Source organism: Papilio polytes, unplaced genomic scaffold (genome assembly GCF_000836215.1).
Source record: "Papilio polytes unplaced genomic scaffold, Ppol_1.0 DF821067.1, whole genome shotgun sequence".
Classification (NCBI taxonomy): domain Eukaryota; kingdom Metazoa; phylum Arthropoda; class Insecta; order Lepidoptera; family Papilionidae; genus Papilio; species Papilio polytes.
The window spans coordinates 1,005,903-1,025,871 of NW_013528137.1; the positions used below are offsets into that span (position 1 = coordinate 1,005,903).

The 19,969-nt window shown below is 33.2% G+C and overlaps 1 protein-coding gene across 1 annotated transcript in view; it reads left to right on the forward strand.

Moving 5' to 3' along the window:
• The window catches only part of LOC106109651, a 104,630-nt gene that overhangs the window by 22,097 nt on the left and 62,564 nt on the right, over window positions 1-19,969 (forward strand). The window contains exon 4 of the mRNA XM_013291236.1: window positions 17,998-19,969. This exon is cut by the window's right edge and continues 363 nt beyond it. Within this exon, the coding sequence (XP_013146690.1) occupies window positions 17,998-19,969 (1,972 nt within the window). The remainder of the gene's footprint in view (window positions 1-17,997) is intronic.

The window sequence follows — 19,969 nt, forward strand, 5'->3', positions numbered from 1 at the left end:
CCCCGCCTCAGGCACCGTTAGCAATGCAAATGCCCTATTAGTGTATCTAATTGCTATCTAACTTTTGCGATACCCGCCCCAACAATTATTAATATGAAATAATTTCCATGGTGTCATTAGTTATACTTCGTACTTCATACTAATATTATAAATGTGAAAGTTTAGATGGGTGGATGGATGTTTGTTAGAGTTTGTAGCCTAAACAGCTAAACCGATTTCGATGAAATTTGGTATAGATGTAGAGAATAGTATGGAAGTACATATAGGCTACTCACTTAAGTTTTTTTTAATCCCACGCGGACGAAGACGCGGGCGTAAGCTAGTGTTTCATATTATTTAGATATGCTAGTAATGGTTAATATTACTGTAATATTATTAGAGAACATATGAATCTAATAAAATTGTTTTAAAAATAACGGTTTTTAAATTCTAAAGCATTCACCTTTGCCAATCGACTGTATTTTAAACTTACAAAGACCCTAAAGTTTTTTAATTTCGGTGCTCAGGGACTGTTTTACTTTGTATGTGGTTTCAAACAATTTAATTACACGTGAGATTTAACATATCTCAAAAATACACAAGGGCGTTGTTCTTTTAACTGCTGGTAGGTTGTTAAAATAAAATGGGGCTTTTAGGACTTTTTTGACCCCTATCTTTCATATCTTAAAATTACTGGAAACTCAATGTATTGTTCTTTTATTTTTAACGCAATTTCATCATCATCATCTTCTTATCTTCTTATCTTATCCCAGCCTTATGCTATTCCTATATTCCTCCAAATCACTCTATTATCCGTCATCTCAGTCATCACTCCCTTCTTGATCATGTCACCTTCCACGCAATCCATCCATCTCTTTCTAGATCTACCTCTACCGGTGTACCCCTCCACATTCATAACTAACGTCCGTCTTATTAGATGCGATTCATCCCTTCTCATAACATGCCCATATCACCCTAACCTTTTACTCCTTATTTTCTCAACCACTGGGGCTAGTCTCAAACTTCCTCTAATATACTCATTTCGTAATTTGTGACAGTTATATTTTAAGAACTTTCTGCTATAGGATTTGAAGATAGTGTAAAATAAGCAATGATAAACAGCATTTTGAATTAATTAGTTTTACTGTCAGTACACTGATCTTTATCTTATCAATGATTTTGATATTTGCGTAGTTACAAAAGATAATCATCATTAATATCGTTCTATCTAATAATGTAATGCAGCGACTGTGCTAATTAAATTGGTATAAAAAATAATAAAGCTTAAATATTGGCTCTGCCGAAAGAAATGTGACTAGATCTATTCTTTTTGTCTAATTTTACGTGTTTCCTCAAATCATTTGAGTGAATGCGGTTTTGGTTTACATAATTGTTTATTTTGATCATATTTGTACCATCTTTTTCGATCTGGTGATCGAGTTCAGCTATTCAAAGTCACATTTTGTAGTCTGGCCGGCGCTATGCTGGGGTAGCATATTCAGCATTCCTTTGCGACCAAGCCGGAATAGAACGACTTTAACACGCATATTGTGGTCCAAGAGACATGCAGCCGGAAAATTAGGTTTAATGGAATGTTGACTATTTAGATCACCTATAGGCATTGTGTATATGTATGTTATACTTAAATTGTCTTGTTTGTTGTGATTTATATGCTCTGTTAACGAATACTGGTTCTTAGATTAGAGTGGTAAATACTACAACGTTGAAGGATTAATGCATAAAAGTTCTACGTGCTTAATTTTCTTGAAGATTTGTCTTAAAGAAAATTAATAAACAAGTTGTACTATAGATTGTTACGAACGTAGCAGCATTGGAACAATTTGTTGAAGTGAAAGGAAAACTTTTTGTGTTACAACTTTGGATCTAATATACGCTTACGTTGGCTTTGTTATGCTTGGAAGTAACTCTTAGCTTAATGAAAATTGTAGACAGTGACATAATTGAAGTGTGTCTTATGACCTTTTTCTGATTTTATTAACTGAGTGTACACTTACAACCATTGTGAATGGCCCAGTAAAAACGTTTTTTATACTTTTACGTAGGTGATATAAAAGTTTTTAAATTGGCATATAAAGAAAATTGTTCTTAAACTATTAATTAGATGTAATATGGACTATTTCAGCTGCTTTTAAAAGTTTTATAGCATCTCTTGCAAAAGTTTTCAACTCAGCGCAATATTACGTACTTCAAGTTTTCCATTGAAGTACCCATTATTTCAATACTTATTTGATTATTTGCATTCATTGTTTGTTTGTTTTTAACTGCTTTTGTATGGGCTCAATGAAAGAAAATAAATATTTGCCTTTGTGTAAAATGGGATAATTTTTTATAGAAGTTTTCCCCAGTGAAAGCTCGCGGTTAAGGATTACTTGTTAAACAGCTTTGAATAAATCACTTGTAACTCAAACGTCGTTGAAATGAGCTCGCAAAGATGACGGCGTCAAAGCGCTGTTAGTCTTAAAACGTCCCTTTTCACTCAATTACCGTCAGTCCGGCACTGCTTCTAATTAAAACTAAACACTCCATAGTACTTTTCACCGGTCATGTTTATTTTTAATTTTAAACCGTATTTAAGTCGGCCGACTTAAATGCTAGACTTATGTTTAATTAAAAAATAATGGCACCGTTATGACTCCATGTTTTTTATAACTTTGATTTCTAGGTTCTTCGGATTATATAAGGCTTTGCTAATCTTTACAAGTGACTCATCTTCTTTACTTATATCTTAGTATCAATGACTATTAGACTTTATCTTATATCTTAGTATCTGTCTGTCGCGTCGAGAATATTTATTTAAGTTATGTTAGATCTTGTTTTCTCTATAGGTTGATTTGAGTTATCAAGTCTATGAGTATTTAATTTCATCCAATTTCCTATGAGACTATCTAAAAGCGCGTACCTAGTATTGATCCTAGATTGTAATGGATGACAAGAATTCCGTGATTATTTCTTCCACAATAATTGTTGCCTTTTATTTGTGCGTCGTGTCAAAGTTACTTTCATCAAACTGAAATTCCAACTGCGTCGTGGTACCGGAAATTGAATCCCGCCATTCGTTGCCATTAATGTTTTATGTTACAAGACGTTACGTAAAGGCTATATTTAAATTATTCAAATTATCTTGTTCTTTATAGCACGGTTTGACGTTACTTTTATTTTTGTTTTACGAAAGTCATTTTGCCAAATTGAATTTTTTAACCGTATACTGTATTTAAATTAGTTTAGTTATATAACAATTGACTACTGAATTGATTGTCATACTTTTCGTTATTAGATAATTTGTTTGCGATGAAGATAGTCTAAACTATAATTCTGTCCCGTGTAAAACGTGAATCAAGAAGGGAGTGACTGAGATGACGGAGGATAGATTGACATGGAATACAAAATCCTAGAGCGTCGACTCTACGGGAGTAGGATAAGGACGGGATGATGATGAATTCTGTGCTGGTACATTCTTTTGAAGATTACAGACTTTTCAGTGTCAGTGTAGGATGGCCAACTAATGGGTTTTAATGAGATGAAACTTATAACTCTATTATTTTGTTATAAAGCGGACTTATTGTGATTTTTGAGGGAACAGATGATAGTGTTTATGCGTCTAATTTAAATATTTTAAAATATCTTTTAAAACAACGTTTTATTTTGTATGTATTAATTTCATTTAACATTTTTGCATTGTTTTGCATTTTAAATTGTTTGCAGTGCTCAAAGTTTTATAAATTAAAAAAAGATGAACCATCGCCCGTGACCCAGAAAGAATAACAGAGAATTTGATTTGATTTTCTCATCACTTTTGCTTTTAACTCGTATATGTTTTTTCTTCGTTTAACAGCGGCGTACGGAAATAAAATGCTTTCATATGAATATGTACATTTTACGACTTCCCAGTACACTTATGAGTGCTGGGACCATAAACTATTATGCAGGCATAACTCACAAATGCTATACACCTAAAGGTCAATAAAACTGTATAATACTGGTTTTAATAATTATGACATAAGAATTACTAGAAAGGACAGCAATTCATTTTAATGGACCAAAATAAGCAACAATTTTATGTAGTCTTTTGGAATAGTATTAACTCAGAACTGTAGTATGCCTTATCCAGCATGTAAACCAATATTCAAAGTCTGGAACAGTCTACTTGTGAGTTCGGGTAATATTATTCTAACTGGTTCTCTGGAGAGTTTTCTATCCACGGTCGACTGCGGTCGGGTACATTACGTGTACGCCCTCCATAAGTTTGCGATAGTAAGGATTAAGGATATAAAATTCCTGAATTCAAAAACATTAAATTATTATTACTGTCACCATATTATCGCCTCGAAGGAGGAACGTTTCGAAAGAGATCGAAGTACAAAGATACATCAATCACTTAAATCGGATAACTCTTATCTTAAATGTTAATTAAAATGTATCTCAAAATGTATTTCCTCGAGGTCAAGTAATCTTTGACCTTGTGGGTATGCACGTTATCTCTAAAAATAATACAAATGTCAGGAATTCTACTGAGATATTGCCATGAAAAGGAATTTGCATTTACAGTAGATGTTATACAGAAAAACATTGTAGTAACACTGTGGTAATATAATATTTTGCATAAACATTGCATATGTAAATGTTAATAAGCATATCTTATTCTTAGAAATACGTAAACAAAATGGCCGTGCTTATACAGCCTGTCAAGATAACGTCTAAGGTCACCACAAAACCATCTACAAAATTATAGGACCTTTTATTTATAAAATTATTTTGTTATATTTTTTGTTATATTTCTAAAATCATTCACAACCCATGTTATTGAAAGAAAACTAAGTTACCTTTATGCTAATTATTCATGAAAGTCCTCAAAATATTGTGATCTTAGTAACAAGCATCTATACTTAATATACAGGTTAGTCAGTTGTCCTAAAATTTTGTCGTAAGATCGGGTGTCCCTAGTGGCTGGGCAACAGACCGGGGCGGCGCATTCTGCAATACTCGCGCTCGGCGCCGCGCTTCCGAAGCTCGAGTATTTGCATTAGCCTTCCAAGTTTTGTGCTGCGCAAACTTATTATAATTGAACCAAGTCAGACTTTACAAGTGCACTAACAATATTATGTAATTTTATTAGGAATCATTATTTTTTTATTATCTTATTGCTCACTTTTGCATTGCACAATTTGTGAAGTTCATTGCTTCCAAAGCAGTGCAATTAATTACATATTTAGATACTTTAGCTGATTAAAAATACCACTATGTAACAGTGTAATTACAGCAATTTTTCGTGTTGTTCCCTTTTATAAATTAAAAGTGTTATTTTTATTGGAATTATAAGTTAATGACAATGCAACAGGTTCTTATCAAAAACAGTCCGTGCCGCATCAATTAGAGACGCTCGACTCGAATATCTTTGGTCGTAATACCTGATGCCTTTGTGCTCGAGCAAAGCACGCCAGTCCTCGACCGACCGCCAACGGAGGCGCACGCCCTTTATCACTGTGACTCTCACGACCCTTACGGGCGTGCAAATTTTATACTTTGAAAATTTCGTGTCTCTACTCTAGAGTTCTTGTACAAAGTGCACAAAGGAAGTTTACATTACATTCGAACGTTTACGCGTTCGTACCGGAATTTTGTGTTTACAGTAATAAGGTGAGTTTATTTATTCATCAATCAGCTGAGCAACATCCGATGCTTCTATGACTTGAGGGCTATAAACTTTAATGGATTGTGTACCATTTATCTTACGCTGTAATTCATATCTTGTTTATAACTCAATAAACTCAAATTTAAAACGATATAGACAACTTTATTGTTATTAATAATTTTATAAGAAATATGAATTGAATATTTAACAACGGTTAAAGTCACTAGCATTGTTACTATGATCTAGTTGGCGACATGCTTTCTGCAGTTTGTAGGCGACGTAGCTATCTTAACGAGCCTTAGTAAGTGCAAAGTGCAGTTTTCTCGCATTGTTCCGTTAATGCAAATGATCCTATTAACCTCTTTGTTTTGAATTTGCTATAACATCTTTATCGTATTGTCAACGTTATGTCATAACTTTATCTTGTGATATGCAATCTTTTATCGGTTTCTTTAACTTTGGATTCCAAAACGAGGATGTTATCTAAATTTTTTTGGCTGATTTATAAAATGTTGTGGTTATTTTGTTTTCTAACTGTACCGTTAATGAAGAAAACAAACGTTAAATCATTGTGAGTTATGTGCAGTTTCCTTTTTAGTATAGCTATTACGTATCAGTTGTAAAATCCCTTCATAAGTTACATAAAAATACATCGTTAATAACAGCTTAATGACTCAAGCAACAGGTTTTAATTAAATTTAATGATCAAAACTATTTATGTTAAAAGTTGTAATAAATTTGACATTAGCACCGATTAATCTGCATTCTGTCACTGCATTAAAAACATATTGAAACCGTTTGAGGCAGACTTTTGACGTAAATAATTTCTTTATCGATTAATTATTGGATTTATGTTATGGTATGTCTAAAATCGATGTATGGTAATCTGATTTTTGTTACTTTTACCAAACTATTTATCGATTTTTTTATTATTATGAGCCATTGACTTTGACATAAGCTTTTGAAATATTATTACACACATGTTGCCCACAAATATTAGTATTAATTAATATAGTTCATTCATTGTAAAATTAGTCTTTTTCATATTATACGTTACATTACACATAGTAAATTGGGATAAAAGTAGAATTTATTATTTCTAATTATTTTTTCTTAACTCGAATTTACTCCTTGTTGACGCCTCCTTTAAATAGTACATATTTTGTGGTTATCGTACGTTCACCTGTTTTAGTCACTTTGATGGGACAAATTAAGTACATTAACGTAATAATACCACGATGTAACATTTTTAAATGAGTTAATTACGCCTATTTCCACTCATTACCTTAATTAAAGAAGGATCCAGTAGTTCTTCATAAATATGTAAAAGTATTTTACAAGGCGGATGGTTTTTTGGCTTTTGTTTATTGTCTAAAGGATGTAGAAAATATTGCTGTGCTATATTCGGTAATGCTAAAAGACAGTTTTGTGCAGCGTTCCACTTAACAAGCTATTTGGGCATGCTCCCTTTATATTTGTTTATTTTGAAACAGACTAAACGGGTTAAGAACACGCGATGTTTATTTTTAAGGAACGGTTTGCGCGGCATATTTGTATGTTTTAATGACTATGAAGTGTGCTATTTTATGATATCAATTATGTTATTATTTGTTTAATCGATAATGTTGCGTTTTTAGGCTACGCTGCTAGTACATAAATTATTATTACGTAGACAAAGTTAATAATTTTAAATATTTAAACGTCAAAAGTCATATGTTAAAAGTTCTCAATCACGCTATTCGACTATTGGGAACCTTCAAAGAGCATTTAAGCTTATGTAGAATTAGTATGTTGAAATTTTTCTACGTGAAATTATCTCAGTTGGTCGCATTTTGAATATTGCCCTTTATAGGGTAAATTTTCCCAGCAAGTGACCTTTGATTTACCAGGTGGTCTATTCCCAGTCTTTCCTGAGGTCAATCGAATGAAAACGATGATAATCAATCAATGTCGGAAGGCCGTTCGCTTAAATGTGATCGTAGATCAATGCGCGTCTTCAGAAATTGGCAAACTTGCAACAGGATTTTAGCTTTATTTTTGGTTGCTTTTATAGCATTTAATATATGCATGTCTGTAATTGTTTTTGTTTATACGAATTGCGTTGATATGTGTGTGTTTGTCGCCAAGATTTTATTTCTGTTCCACTTGGCGGGTTCTACTATGTACATTTTATTGTTGAACTAGGTTCGCCAGCGACTCTGTCTGCGTGGAATGAAAAAAGAATAAAAGAAAGTAGGCTATGTTTTCTTCCAGATAATGTTCTGCATCTATGCCAAATTTTATCGAAATCCCTTTACCTGTTTAGGCTACAAACTCTAACAAGCATCCATCCATCCATCTATCTAAACTTCCGCATTTATAATATTAATATGATTAGAGTTCTTCCACTCGTTTCTATGGTATATGTGTAATTTAAAACATAGTTAAGTCCGAATCTAATTCAAAATAATAGACTGTGCCTTTTTGGTGTTATCAACATTTACTGTCTCTATCTATTTTTTGTATAAATGTTTAGACAGTGAAAACGCACCTTAACATCTTTTAATACTAGTAGAACTCTTCATGAGTATCGTTATGATATTCTTACTCGTAATTTTTCAGCCGGAATTTATTTCATGTATGAAAGCTTACCTTGGTTTTAAAACCTTTAGTAATTCTTTGGTAGAAGTAATCTTCGCGAGTAATCTCTTTTCGTAAGCATCTTAAGTGTACGCACTTATCTTACCCGTTTGAGTTCTTTGAATTTTTTGTGGGAATCTTATTCTTTCGCCGTTTTCTTTGGAGATTAAAATAATTTACCTAAGTTAAGGGAATTCACAAAACTAACTGTGTTTAGATAATTAAAATTCCATTCCCCTTTCAAGCCTAAATCAGTTTATACTTAATTTTTTTATTATATCTAGTTTCGTAACACGACTTGTTCATCGTTTTACTTACAGATGCGGTAAATATGTTAAGAGGATGTTTTTTGTTTATCTCAAGTCCTTGTTACTTTTTTACTATACTATATCGCATTTTAATTAAATCATTCGATACCAGTAACGAAATGAAATAATATAAAGTCGTTCCTTCCGTTGTAATAACATACCGCGTCTTCTACTAATCCACTTTATATTTAACTGACCCATTTCACCCGGAAATTTACAGTGGCCGCTTTTAATTTACCCTTTTTTAATTTGAACCCGGATTATTTCTGGACGTGATTTGTGTTAATTTTTTTGTAATTTATGCGTTATTTAAGTTAAAATTAAGTAATGTTGAATTAAAAATTAAAAAAAAACACTTTTGAACTGAGTTATCATGAATATTTTTTAATTATTCAATTATTTAAATTCGTAGAAATGATCCGATCCGTATATTCGACGTTCCTCAACCGTGAATTTTGAATAAAAGTGTATCGTGCATTATTTTAAGTTTATGGCATGTCTGATAGTAATAGTTTCCGCTGTTATGTCTGTTTGTTAATACCTTTATTACCTTAAAAGCTAAATCGGTTTTAATTAGTGAATTATATCTATCATATGATAAGTATACTGCAGGGGTGGTGGACATGTGCAATTATTTGTACGCGACGCACAGATCATAAATTTAATTGTGCTACTATCAAAGTTGAAGTAGGTGATATGAGGCGAACGCGAAGTTATAATTATGCTACGGAATGTATGACATTCAAAATTATTTAATGGAATGCAGGTTTATGCCCGCATTAATCATTTCTTTACAAATATAGCACGTTGATATCTAAAAGTTCGCTACCCCTGGTATAGTGCTGCAAACTAAAATCACAGGATAAGTTTATCGAACTGTATCCTTTTCTGGGGATACGAAAGCACAAGTGTGCGATAATTCTGTGTTATTTTTCTATGAATTGCCAGTTGTATAATATTCGATGGTAATAAATTTCGTTTAACAGACGCAAAGCGACGGGGGAATAAATTTCCGCCGGTAATAGATCTCTACGGAGACATTGAGAACTCACCGAGTCTCGCTTGTAATCAGTTTATTACCACAGTTAATAGAAATGTTTGTTCAGCGGTAATTATTTAAGTAATATTTCCTGAAGGAGACTTTAATTACTCATGTAATTTACTGCACTTTTAAGCCTTGTTCGGCTTTTGCTTTTAACGAATAAAATAGTTACTCTACTTCTTTACCTTTAGGTGAAACCAAATTAAGACCCCTTTTAACAAAACATAATCATCTCAACTTTCCTTACTAGTAATAATTTAGGTAGGTTTGTAAGTACAGGCTATAATATCCTTTATAAAATTATCTAAATATAAATAACAATTTATGGTCTACATTAATATTGTTCTTTGTTAAAGTTGGATCAAATTTAGATTGTTCTGGTTGGATTGTGTCGGTGGAAATGCGCTTCAATTTCAAATTGGTAGAAAATTACGAACGTTCAATGCGGTCGGACAATCCTCTTCCAATTGGAACGTGTTCCTTTCTTCCTTGTTTTTACATCAGTTGGAGCTATTACAGTAAATAGGGTTCATTTGTAGACTTGTATTTACGCAAGGTCAAGAAAACAAGCTCTTGTTATTGTGTATTCGTGGAATATCTAGTTTTCGATTAAACCGTAATTGATTGGTGAGTTTCAAAGTAGGTTAATGATTTATGATCGATATCTAATTAATTAAACGAAACAACGAACAAATTATGGTTGGATATCATTCGCTGACAACGTTTTTTCAAGTTTACGTAGTTGGAAATTAAATGGAAAAGCCTCGAGTTTTTTTTCTGTCGTGTTTCAGTTGAAATAAATCGTAATTTTATTATCAAAGCCTAGTTTAGCTAGATGTAGCCTGTCTGACAAGTTTTAACCACCAATTAACATATTGCTATTAATGATTGATACGTTTTTGCTTTCAACGATAAAGGTATATACATTTTTTTCAATAATTAAAACGTCATTTGCTAATAGCTGTTTCACGCAACTTCGTCCACGTAATATTAAGATAAAAAAATAAAAAAGAACCTTACAGACGAAATGAGTACCTCCTTCTTTTGGGAAGTCGGTCAAAAAGATAGCCTACAATATGCCCGTCTATGTCAGCTACCCTTCAGTGAAAGTCTGGACGAAATCGGCTCAGCCGTTTCGGAGATTACCCGGAACAAACGCGGCTTGCGCACAGACAGACAGACCAACATTTTCAAAAGCGATTTTTATTATCAGCAACGCAAATACATCAACTTTCCTAAATCTGCAATTTTTCTTTTGATATTACAAGCAAACACTCCTGTTTTATTGTATGTAAAGATTCGGTTTTTAATTGTTTGCCATATGTAATAAAGAAGATATTCTTCATTATCTAGAATCAGTACTATGCTAAAACGATCGTGTCAAATCTATTCCAATTCATTGAATACTGGTTTCGATAAATAAAAGTAATTACGCATTGTACCACACACTGGTATCAAACGAGTTTGTTTAATCGAATGTAAGCACAGTGTAATTTTTCCACGTCTGTGTGTACTCTGTCCAATGTTTGTCCGCATATGAATGATGTAACCTTGCCAATGAATATTGTGTTGTGCTTATAGACTTTGTCAGTCTTGGTTGTGTTATCTCTCATTAACAATATGGAGGGATCGCAGACAGAATGGCTCTGATAAAGTTGTTTACTTTATAGAGTGGATCTACATGATTTGTTTTCTGAGTAGTTTCATATGACTCTTAGAATCTATTTTCATGAATATCTTATTTTCTTATCAAAACATGTTTAACTTTCTGATTGAAATGTAGTTTTATAACTATGTTATTGGTTTGTTTTACATTAATTTCAAATTGATCAGAAAACTGATTGAACTATTATATTAATATTTGTAAGTCAATGATTTCTTTGGACGAATAAATAGTATTTGTTTTTATACATCTTTCTTTATGAGGATTAACTAACTAAGCCACAAATGTGAATAAAATGGGAGTGAAATGAATGTGATGACATTAGAATGAGTAATATGGAAAACTATTGTTATTTTCCCAGAGGTATTTTTATGCATACTAGCGTATTATTTCATAAAAGGTGTGCCTGGAATGATAATTTTGCAATGAAACGAGCGACTCGTAAATAATTACTTTTGATGTCGAATGCGAGTGAAAATTAAATGGTAACAAGTGAGTTACATAAAGTTAATTACCTTGCATGTGAGTTGTCGAAGCGTGTACTTACTCAATTAATTTATTTTATAGTTGAACTTAGTTCCACTGAACTATGACTATACTTAGAAAGTAGTTAAAAACAATAGTTTCGATAGGTGTAAAGTGTGTAACATAATATTTAGAATGCCTAATAAATTCGTTAAATTGAGGGTCAATTGGTTAGTATCTAAACTTTAAAAAATTGTCGACAAGAGAAATCCTAAACATGTACAAGAGGTCAATTCGCTTGTACTGAGCTTTTATGCTGCACTTAACACGATAAATTGAATGGATGTCGAAGTTTATGTTCAGCATTGGACTAAACAGTTGAAATACTCGTATCAGTATGACCATGAGTGCCCGAACTAAATACACATCCAAACAGTGGCGTAGTAGTTAAATTACTCGTGTTTAAAAGATTTCTACTGTCGGAACATATGTACAAAGCTATACTGTCAACCCTTAAATGCTCTGCACACGGGCGTTTTTTTTAACGCTTAACGTTGGCGGATTTTAACGCTATCGCTTTCCTTGTTTCATTCGCCCAGTAGTGCAAATGTGTCTCGTAAAAGGGTTTTCGTATGAACAGATTCATGGAAATGCATTTGTTCTGTTTATCCAATATTAACACGCGTTATAAAAACGCCCGTGCTAAATGAAGTTGGAACATTCAAGACAAATAACAATACTTTTTTTAAATACGTTTAGATTTAATTTATAAATTGATATGAAATTGAATTCTCTTGATGTTTACACGATGGTATACAGTAAATAACATTATCATTATTGATCGAAGTTAGCGAAATGTGAAATTGTGTGCCCTCTGAAGCCAACGTGTGGGCGTTGTAATATCTCTCGGTAACAAAATCTTCCCACATGTAATGTTTCAAGGAATCAACTAACTCCTGCCATAAGAATATCACGCGCTCGCTTTGTTGTCTTTGTATACGATTTCTTTCAATTATCCCCAGTCTTTGGAATGTATTTGATTTATCCATTACGGTAAAGGTCATTGTTCAACTTTATGTGCGCGTTTTTAATATAAGGCTTGTATAAACAACCACATGATAATGTTCTTTTTTTAGTCGTCTATGTGTCTAATAGTTCTATTAATTTATTTTTAGAACATATTAACAGTGATTGATTCAATTTTGATGTATAAAGCTTCAAGAAAACCGTAACAATTATTCATAAACAAAAAAATTGGACCATTTAATTTTGTAAAGAGATAAGAAATTTTACTGCGCTATAAGATATTGTAATAATCTTGAAGTTAAGAAGAAGGAATCTCCGATTATACCAGTCTAGACTAATGTTGAGAATATTTAACCTTTTGTGCATTTTACCCGCATAAAAAAGCAACGATTGCAAGCGCAAAGGTCGCAGAATTTTACATTTAAAATTCTTTTGTGCAGAATTTTACGAGAAATATCCAGTCAAAAGTCTTACACGTCAACTTCGAAGAAGCTTTAACTGCGTATATGGTTACAAATGGATTGTATTGTGAATAATATATTTACCACTTGAGTAAATATTTTTATCGTCTGCTGTATAACGATGAAATTGTAATAAAATGTCTTTAATGGATTATTTATTACTCATCCCTAAATGTCTAATTAAAATATTGTTTTATATAAATTCTCTTTCATCTGAATTTTTTTTAATATTAGGATAACGCATCTACAATCACAGCAATTATATCCAAAAGTCTTATTATAGTGTAAACGGCCTCAATAAGAGCGGGCGCACGTCTTTGATTAAACTATGCCAACTACATTGCAATTGTCGATTGTTTCGTAGCCCATTTAAATGTTTAAAAAAAAACATACAGACGAATTGAGTACCTCCTTCTTTTGGGAAGTCGGTCAAAAATCGAATAGTGTGCGCACATCCATAAAAGCTCATAGAAATCAAAGCGCGATGAAACAGTTGTGCGATTATTTGGTAAAAAGGTGTGCGCGCGCTCTAAAGCACACTCAATTAGTAGTTGATTAATTAAGGAGGTAATCCTTATAGTTGGGGCTACGAACTTGGTGTCAATGATACCGTTAGTGCTACGAGTACACTGAACAGATTGGCAAGAAACTTAGTTCAGTCAACTCCTCTCTTATCGGACTAATCTCATCTGACACGTGATATCACTAAGACTTTTAGACACCCTTAATAGAATTAGATCCAAGACTAGACGGGAATTTCTTTTAGAAATGCTATTCCAGACATTTTGTGAACTCTTCTCTTGCTCTCTCAGCTATAAACTTGAAATTCCTTAGCCTTTTAAAGATTTCGCTAAGATGTGAATTTAATGTTGTCTAAAACAAACATTTTATATTTGTAATTGCTTAATGCATGTGACATTAAAAAAGTATTTTATTTATTTAAATGGGTGTCGATATTGGTTTTTGTTTCGTCTTATTACCTTTGCTTACTTTATTGTCGTATCGTAAAGTTATCTGTTTTACTGCGACTACAAGGAATTTCAATGCTCTTGGAACGTGACTTATTCATTCGTCTTCCCGGGTCCCCGCGTCTCTGCAGTCTCCGCGGTCAGTCGTAAACTCGACGTAATCTTGTCATATCTCATAATTGGATGCCGTCATTTCTCTCGCTATTTATCAAGATGGGACTACTTTATGATCTTATCGGCTGTCGTAATTTTATCATTGCGCCATATTGCACTAAATAGGCATGACGATTGACATTGACTTATTTTACGCTTGGATTGTTTTTTTTAAAGTACAACTACTTTTTGCATTTAAATGTTAGCAACTATTAATACTTTTACGAATTTCAGTTCAAAGACTTAAATGTTATAACTCGTTGGAATTGTAAACGATTTTCTATGACGTTTTCGTAAGCAGTAAAATGAAATAGAGATCTCAATGATGCTTAATGTAATTCGAATGTCGACTGCCATTTTGTAATTTGGATATTTCCGCACTAATGCCGCTGGTAACCGGGACTAAAATAAATATTTTGTTTTAAAACTGCGAATGAAGTTTGCCGAAAATGCTATCACAATTTACGGCATTGCGGTATGTTTGTAATATTTTTGCGAATCATCATGCACCAATGTCACCACAAATATTCAAATGAACGTTTGATTTTTTTTTCTATTAAGCCTTTCTTTGAACGTAAAACTACGCAATAATTCTTTGTAAAAGCAGTATTAAAGAACAATAGAAAAATTACGTGCAGTAGTATTTATTTAAAAGATAATAAAATAGTTCAATAGCTTATAATATAGAGATAACTTGTATTGTTTTATTAGTCGTCTAAATGATTGGCACATGTTGTGTCAAGGGCGTGATAGGGCAATTAATTATTGGCATGTCGGCGTTGTGGGTAATCATTGGGTTTGTGACCTCACGCTTACCAATTGCCCACGCGGCACCAATTACTGGACAGTGCAAAATAATTCTATCCGGCGACGGGTGCCAGCAAAAAATTATTGCACAATGAAACATTTCGACAGGCGTCAGTTTTTATGTTCGGCTTCTATAATTTGGACGTTCCAGCGTTGCCCCTGAACCAACTGCAATTGTGGAACTTTTCTTGCGTATTTCGATCCGGTACGTACGTTTACCATATTAAGTCAAATAGTAGGAAAATCCTTCCTTTTAGACATTATATTGTAATAAGTTACAGATGCACAAGGGTGTCCCTAACGAGATCAGGGATGTTCATACAATATTCACATTTTTGTTACATCGGCTTCACACTTAACATACAGTTTTCTATTAACTTATGGACAGTCTGCTAAAAGGCAGCTGCTTGGTATCCTTATGCTTATTGTCTCGTCTTTCTTTTTATTTGCAAATAAACGAGTGGAGATCTGTTAAAGATATTTCGTAGGAACACAAAGCAATGCCAGACAATACTCTGTATTGTCGCGTAACAGCTGTTATGTTTTTTTCCTGTTACGTCATTGAGAAATAGACGTATTGTAATATTTTAATGAAACACAATATCGATTCTTTATTGATGAGTGTATGAAAATCTAGACTAGTCTTATTAGTATTCCCCAGTAGAACTAGTTTGATTGAATGTCTGTAACATGTACTTTATCTGTACTTGTTTAGAGTAAGAGATCAATTCGAAATAAACATCTACTTTACCATCGGCATTCTTAATGTTTCGATCGTAATGATTATTTGCAAACACAAGACATTTGGTGGCGTGTTTATTCAGTCTTTAAAAATAATGCAAAGGTTTAAAGACGATTTCTGTTTAAAGTATAGTTCAATAAATTGGATCGTAGAAATAATTACTTGTCCGGGTTTGTAGTCGTAATTTAATAGATCAGATCGTAAATATAATTACTAGGGCGAGGGACCTAGACGTGGGCGTTGTCGCTTTCATTTACCAACTGACTCATTGAATATTGTGATTTCTAAGAAATTTTCCTTAAATATTGGGTCCCCGAGTACGTTTTTTGTTTATCGACCTTCAGACGAAATGAAAGCGTCTAATATTCTTTTAATGGCTTTGTAAAAAAATCAATTTGAAGAAAACATTTAATTTTCTCAGCAACTCTGTGTGTGTGTGTACTTGATTTAGAGGTCGTTTATTGTCTGATATTTTTTTTATTTCATAATTTATTAACTTTTTTAACCAAATCTGGTAAACAGATAATACAAAAGTAAATATGGAAAAGACCTTATCTTAGGTTTTGTTTTTGTTATTTGTAATTCTCAACTAAAATGCATATTAAATATCACAATTTGGGGAACAGCAGATCCAATAGATTTCATTCCTGTTTCTAAACTCCAAACTCTAATCTTAACATCAATTTATTGCTCCCTTGGTATCTCAAAATAGGAACAAAACTAAAGCGATCTTCCAGAGTTTAAACTAATATGTTTTGTTTCGAAGGCGAAACTGTGTCAGAAGCGATATTACTTGCGAAATATCGTCGTCTTTGACAAACAAATAGAACACAAATATTGTAAACTAGATGATATAATATTACGTATATGCAAGTATTTAAACAAGATGTGTGTATCTGTTAAATTTAAAATTAGGAAATTAAAAATTAAAAGTTAGGCTGATGATTATAATATGGGAAACAAAAATTAGACGACAAATCGTCTTCTACATTTTTTCGAATTCCTCTAGTCAGTCTTATCTTTGTTATATTGCCAGTTGCTAGCGATATTACTATGCAAACGTATAACTAAGTTATTTAAACCTATTTACTTTAAAAATGTAAAGTATCGTTCCTTGAATTTCAATAATAATTCATTTATAGAGTTGCTCGAGTCAGAAATGCTGTCAGCAATTCATTTGAATATGTATTCCTATTGTGTGGTGATGGTAGTTTCATGGTCGTACCAAACGAAAAGGAATAGTTTAAAACATTTTATACACAAAAAAGAGTATATTGCCCTCCAATGTAAAGTTTATAGAATTTAAAATGCATTACAGCAATAAAATGATTGTAAGACCAGTACGTCTGTTGGTATATAAATTGGTCATGAGTATGTTTATGATGAGTATGTATTTTTGCGGGATAGTTGCGATACATTTTTAACGCTGTTACTTGTTATACGTATGCCAAATGTAACTAACATGTAATAGCTCTTGCACCAGTTAACTGCGAGAGCTAATTACTTTGACTAAATAAACTGCCACATCGTGACTTCACAAATGGCTATGAAATAGGTCGCTATTTGGGACGGTATCACGCTTGGGTGGCAGGAAATAAAAACGTATTACTATCGCAGTTGGTGACTGCGAATTCGGTTCGTTCAACTCTGCTAATAGAAATGCTTTGTCCGTATTTTTTGACATTTTTTATACTATGCGAGTATCATGGTACAGTGGAATCGAGATGTATTCAGAAATGAAACAGAATTATTTCTGCCATGACCATATTTTGCTTGAATTGCTAAATAAAATTTGAAGTGCATGTTGTGGCCTTAAATTCGAATCTGTTTATGAAGTAAATCTATACTTTAATGTTTATGTTAGATGAACGTTGTTTTGTTACCGTACTTACATTCTAGTCAGTACATTGCGGTCAACGTCCATTCTGACCGCAACCTTTCATATGACGACATGATTTTAAATCTACATGACTGAAAGCAGGTGTGGATTTCTGTCATTAATATGTAACAAGTGTCTAAAAGATTTTATACAATGTCCTTTACGAGGTGTGATCATGTATTAATCGGATATTTACGAAAGTATTGTTTCTAACCTCTATTTTCATTTGTTTCAGGAACCGTTGCAAAAACAAAGAATCGAAGATCCATCGAAATACTACATACCAAGTCTGAAAACTCATTACCGTCTTCCAAAGTATCTCCTAAACATACGGCCAATATATCATATACGAAATATGCTGCAAACAAATCTCCCTCAACCAATATAACCGAAAACAAAATTATCGAAAAACGCCGATCGATTGAAAACGGCACAAAGCCTAGTTGTATCCCCTTATCTAAAAAAACACCTGAAAAAATTAGACGTCCTTCAAAGTCACCTATAAAACAAGAATTAGTTAAAGATACTACATTGAAATCAGATAACAGATCTAGACTGGATTCATCCAGAATTAAGACTTATAAAAGTCCAGAAAAAGTCAAATGTGATAGTGATTATATTCGCAATGAAAGAAGACAACGAGCTCAAAAAGAAAGTGAAAAACTTAGCGAAAAATATTACAATTCAAAGAAAAGACTGACTAGTTTAGATACTTCACCGAAACAAACGAATGAACCTAAAAACGAATCTTCTAAACCTGCACTGAATGGTGACTCTTCTGTACAGTCTAAATCTAATTTTACTGGTGGCACAGAAAAAATTACAGATAACGTTACTACAATGTTCACACTACATGAGTCAGTTAGGCCGCACTCAAGTAATTCGAGACTTTCTCAAGAGATGGACAGCCTAGCTGCTTTAACAAAAGAAACGTTAGATAGGGTTAACAAATTGTCAAATAACTTAACTAGTAATAAGATAAATTTGAAAATCCCTGAACCCAGTTGCGGCACCTTGTTTGTGACCGAACAACAAAACAATAATCACACTTATAACTACGGTCTTGTTAATGAGAGACCAATTCACAATCGAGGTGTTACGGAAAGATTGAAAGATATCGACACAGCTGCTCAACGATTAATAGATTTCGAAAAGCAAAATGCAATGTTTTCTGATCTCGATAATGACATATCTAGTCAAAATCGTCGTTTTGATAATTCAACGTTATCTTATCATACCCCAGTATCGATTTTAAAGCGGAAATCTATACATGAGGATAGTACAATTGTAAATACTCCAAGTAATGCCATTGCCTCGCCCCCTGTTACATTTTCGCCTAATGTAGTTGAACCACGTAATTGTCGTTCAGAAAATCGACAAAGACAGGGTATACTAAAAAAACGGCGAAGTTTGGACGAGTCTCAAGTTGCAAGAAGGCGTTCCTGTAGTCCAGAAGTTTCCTTTGCAGATGACGGCACCTCAGATATCAACAAACCAATTTTAAAGAACAGAAGGTCATCCTTAGAGGATGTTGTAAGGAATAGATCACCTGATGGTCAAATTCAAGGTATTCTAAAACGAAAACTAAGCCGTGAGGAGGAAATAACTAATGATGAATTATCACATAGTTCTCCTGAGCCCCATAGTATTCTTAAACGAAAATCTAATTCAAGCTCGAGTAGCAGCACGACATCATCTCATGTATCTATTGCTCAAGCTGTACTTTTAGCCGCTGCAGGCGGTGCAGAGATAGTTGAAGAAGAAAAGGAATTAGTTAGACCTATTTTAAAGAAAAAAAGTTTTTCTGAAGAACGACCGTGCCCCGACATTATACCTTCAGAAACACCGAAGCCTATTTTAAAGAAAAAATCAACAGAGCACGAAGATTACGATTTCGACATGCCGAAAAAACCGATACTTAAAATTTCTAAAAAATTGTCAGGCGACGAAGGCCATGCTTCTAGTTTCGATTTGAGCGAAGACGACAGAAGCTCACGGAGACCTTCTCTCCTTAGATCCAAGACATCGGATCATTCCGGCTCAGAATGCGAGACGACTGTGAAACCTATTTTGAAGCAGAGATGTTCCAGTCTCACGAGAGATCGCAGTCAATCTCCGCGGCCGAGACTATCGTTTTGTGCTGAAAACGATAGTAATATTTGCGATACAAATTTCCCTGCCAATGGAAGTGATTTGTCAACGGCGGG